This window comes from Kryptolebias marmoratus, linkage group LG19 (genome assembly GCF_001649575.2).
Source record: "Kryptolebias marmoratus isolate JLee-2015 linkage group LG19, ASM164957v2, whole genome shotgun sequence".
NCBI lineage: Eukaryota > Metazoa > Chordata > Actinopteri > Cyprinodontiformes > Rivulidae > Kryptolebias > Kryptolebias marmoratus.
The window spans coordinates 19,241,590-19,246,199 of record NC_051448.1 but is presented as its reverse complement, the minus strand read 5'-3'; the positions used below and the strand labels follow the sequence as shown (position 1 = coordinate 19,246,199).

Sequence of the window (4,610 nt, the reverse complement as noted above, 5' to 3'; positions counted from 1 at the left end):
GTTCAAATAATATTAGTGAAAAGGAAAGAAAAGGAAGAGAACATACAAAAAGTATATATAAAGATTTAATAAAGAGTGATGAAGAAACAAATAATCTGTTGAATATTGAGTTTACAAAAATGGAATTGAATAATGCACTTAAGAAGACAAAAAACACGGCACCAGGTAAAGATCAAATATGGTATAGAATGATAAGGCAACTCAGTGAAAAATCTAAAGATATAATATTACAATTATATAATAAAATCTGGATGGAGGGACAATTGCCAATAAATTGGAAGGAATCGATTATAATACCAATAGCAAAACCAGGGAAAGATCACTCAAACCCAGAAAATTACAGACCAATAGCTCTAACATCAAATTTATGTAAAATAATGGAAAAAATGATTAATAATAGATTAGGATACTATTTGAATAGTAAAGGATATATATCAAAATATCAAAGTGGATTTCGAAAAGGAAGGAGCACTAATGATCCAACGCTTTGCTTAGAACATGACATTAGAAGAGCTCAAGTAAATAAAGAAAGTGTAGTGGCAATATTTTTTGATATAGAAAAAGCATATGACATGATGTGGATTGATGGATTATTGATCAAATTAAATAAGATGGGAATTAAAGGAAGAATGATTAATTGGATTAAAGACTTTTTAACGAATAGGAAAATACAAGTTAGAATAGGAGAAGGTATTTCAGGAAAATATATAGTAGAAAATGGAACTCCACAGGGGAGTATTATAAGTCCATTATTATTTTCAATTATGATAAATGACGTATTTAGAGACATTGGAAAAGACATGGGTTGTTCACTTTTTGCAGACGATGGAGCTGTCTGGAAAAGAGGAAAAAACGTTGATTTTATTGTTAGAAAAATACAAGAGGTTATTATTGAAATAGAGAATTGGGCGTTGCAATGGGGATTTAGGTTCTCAGTTGATAAAACAAAAGTAATGATATTTACACAGAAAAAAATAAATAAGGGAATTAAACTGAAATTATATAAACAAGAGTTAGAGCAGGTAAAGTGTGTAAAATTTTTAGGATTATGGTTTGATGAAAAATTAAAATGGCATATACATATTAAAAAAATTGTAGATAAATGTAAGAAAATTTTGAATATTATGAGGTGTTTGGTTGGCAGTGATTGGGGAGCAGATAGGAAATCACTAAAACAGATTTATGCAGGAATGATAAGATCCAACATAGACTTTGGTTGTCTAGTTTATAGTGCAGCAGCTAAAACTCATTTGGTTAAATTAGATACTATCCAAAATCAGGCACTAAGATTATGTACTGGAGCATTTAAAACCACACCAGTAGCAGCCTTAGAAATAGAAATGGGAGAAATGCCATTAGATTTAAGAAGAACAAAATTAGAAATTAACTATTGGCTAAATTTGCAAGGAAATAATGTGGATCATCCAACGCTGGAAATTTTAAATCCATGTTGGGAAAAAGAAAAGAAAGAATTGAGGAGTTATGGATGGTCAATCAAAAATAAAATTGAAAAATTTAAAATGAATAAATTAGAAATTAGTCAAACAACACCAGTATCAATTATACCACCATGGATTCTACCAGAAGCAAAGGTAGATATGTCAGTAATGGAAAAGAAACTAGATAAATCATGCATCATAGATAGGGATTTGGTACAATTATATTTAAATAAGTATTATCAATACATTCAAATATATACTGATGCATCAAAAATAACTGAGAAAACAGGTATAGCGTTTGTAGTTCCGGAATTTAATATAAAAATAGGGAAACGAATTACAGATGGGACATCAGTATACACAGGAGAAATGTTAGCAATATTACTAGCTTTACAATGGGTAGAGGAAATAAAACCATTAAAAACAATAATATGCTCAGATTCAAGCTCTGCTTTATTAAGTATTAAAAACAATCAAACAGATAGTAGAATGGACATTTTATTAGAAATATATCATACACTATTCAGAATACAAAACATGGGGATGATGGTAATATTTGTGTGGGTTCCAGCACATATTGGGGTAGATGGAAACGAGAAGGCAGATAAAATGGCAAAGAGGGCAATTAAAAATCCTGTTAGCATTACAGTCAAGATAAGTAAGTCGGAAGGAAAGAGTATTGCTAAAGAGAATTTGATGAAAGTCTGGCAAAAAAGATGGGATGAAGATAAAAAAGGAAGATGGTTTTATAAAATTCAGGGAAAAGTAGGAGAAAAAAGAAATGGAAGAAGAAATAGAAAGGAGGAAAGAGTGATAACAAGATTAAGATTTGGACATACAGGACTTAATTATACACTGTTTAAAATTCAAAAACATAAGACTGGTAAATGTGATTATTGTGATAAATATGAAACCATAGAACATGTTATATTAGAATGCCATAAATATGAAGCAGAGAGAGGATATATGAAGAGAGAGTTTGAAAGGATTAAGGAAAAGGTTAATTTAGTAGATATTTTGAGGAAGAATTTAGGGAGTAAACAAATACAAATAATTATTAGATATCTTAAAAAAACTAAATTATTTCACAGAATTTAATTATAGTGAGGGTGTGAGAATATAGATATGATAATCAAAGAGGAGCACAAGTACGTAAGAGTCAAGGGGGAAGGTGAAAATATAGATAGAATTATAGTAGAATATTTATAGATGAAGATAGTTGTTTAGACCATCATGAACCACACTCCAGACCAGTAAGTGGCGGTAATGCTACGAAAAGTTTTTTGCCAACCGCTAAAAAACCCGACAAGAAGAAGAAGAAGAAGAAGAAGACCATCACGAACCACACTCCATATCAGTAGGTGGCGGTAATGCACACCTTCCGTTGTTTGCCAACCGTCAATAAAAACCAACAAGAAGAAGAAGAAGAAGAGAAAAAGGCTTTGAAAGATGGCGGCGCACACGCAGAAAAGTAACAAACCAGGGAAACCCGCAGGAAAAGAGGCTCAGCCTCTCATCATAGCCAAAACCCCGGCGGAGGAACAGCGTCTGAAGCTGGAGCGGCTGATGCGGAACCCCGACAAGCTCGCTCCGATACCGGACCGGCCGAAGGAGTGGAACCCGCGGGCTCCGCCGGAGTTCGTCCGGGACGTGATGGGCTCCAGCGCGGGCGCGGGCAGCGGGGAGTTCCACGTCTACCGACACCTCCGCCGCAGGGAGTACCAGAGGCAGGACTTTCTGGACAAAATGTCCGAGAAGCAAAACAAGGACGTGCAGTACCTGGAGAAACTGGAGCAGAACAAGCAGGCGGCGGAGGAACGAACGGCGAAGAGACGGAAGAAGCGGGACAAGCTGAGGCGGAAGAAACTCCAGGCGAAGAAAGCTAAACTGGAGGACAAAAAGGAGGGAGAGAGAAGCTCGGAGAGCAGCGAGGAGGAAGAGAAGGAGCAGGAGGAGGAGGAGGAGGAGAGGGAGGATGATGCTGAGGCTCCCAGCTTCATTATGGGGAGGAAATGAAACACTTCGCACTGATTTCTGTGTAAATATTCTTATAAACTCAAGGAGAGACACTAGACTTCCAACAAAACCTGAAGAAACAAACAGTTGTCCTTGTTGGAAACTTACAGAAGGATCAGAACGGATACAATCTGCAGATATGGAGCGCTGTTTATGTCCTTTATTAAACACCCTGGGGATCTTATTAGTTTAGAAATGGGCTTTCTTTGTGTTCCCTGAATCCAAATTATGTGATCAACTTTTCATTGTTTGAGTCAATTTTATTGTTAAAGTGTTGGTTATTTTAAATAAAAATGAATATGAATGCTTATGGGTTGTGTTTAAAGTTCCATTCGTATTGCTATGCTGTTCTCTGAGGTGTAATCAGTAATAGCTTGCGTCCATCCACCTGTCTGCTGGTCTTTGCCTGTGTGTTTGCAGCCTCGTCTCCCGGCCCCCGGTGGAGCTGATCACCTGTGGGCGCCGCGAGGCTGCACAGAGTACCTCCGAGGATGGAAAAAGGCGTGACTCCCAGAGGTTAAGGAGTTCCACGTGCGATGCTCCTCGGACAAGGCCTCCTGCTTTCCACGGTGGCGATGGCCTGCGTCAGTGGCTGTTGCTCTTCTTGAAGCAGGCAGAGTAAAACACGGCAGCCGGATATTGTTTGAGTCAGGGGGAGCTTTTCCTGTCAAACACTGTCAGCTGCCACAACAATACCTCCAACTTATGTGTTCCCTACCCATTCAGTGAATAAAATAAAACCTTTTTGAAACCAAAAAAGTGTGATCATTTACACACGTTCCTTAAAGCTCCCTCCCTTGTTTAGATTTGTACATGTTGAGGATGCAGTGTTTGTTTCTGCAAAACAAAAACAAAGTTAAGTTTAGTTTTTCATTTAAATTATTGTCAGCCTGTTATGTAATTTAGATGGAAAAATAAATAATCACTATAAAAAGATAAAAAAGCAAAGTGGTATTTCAGTTTCATGAACCATATTTGGTAAAAAATAAATAGCGAATATCTTGAACCCTTTCAAAAAGATACTTCAGATTGAATGAAGTGTAGGATTTATGGAAAGGTTGTAAACAACATCTTACCTGCTGCAGGTAGCTCATTGAACAAACTCAGGTAAGAGAAAAAGAGTTTAATTCTGACCAAATTGATGAGTCAGAACAA

At 36.5% G+C, this 4,610-nt stretch overlaps 1 protein-coding gene and 1 non-coding gene across 2 annotated transcripts; both read left to right on the top strand.

Annotated features, from left to right (window-relative positions):
- The first annotated feature begins 2,850 nt into the window (after nt 1-2,850).
- On the top strand, nt 2,851-3,765 carry prkrip1 (PRKR interacting protein 1). Its single transcript, XM_017409059.3, has one exon. It carries the CDS (start codon nt 2,889-2,891, stop codon nt 3,453-3,455), a length of 567 nt encoding a protein of 188 aa, XP_017264548.1. The 5' UTR covers nt 2,851-2,888; the 3' UTR covers nt 3,456-3,765.
- Nucleotides 3,766-3,868: 103 nt separating this feature from the next.
- Nucleotides 3,869-4,147, top strand: LOC112450297. Its single transcript, XR_003038868.1, has one exon.
- Nucleotides 4,148-4,610: the final 463 nt, after the last annotated feature.

Excerpts from the sequence above, each read along its gene's own strand:
- prkrip1 (XM_017409059.3), top strand. The coding sequence starts at position 2,889 with ATGGCGGCGCACACGCAGAAAAGTAACAAACCAGGGAAACCCGCAGGA.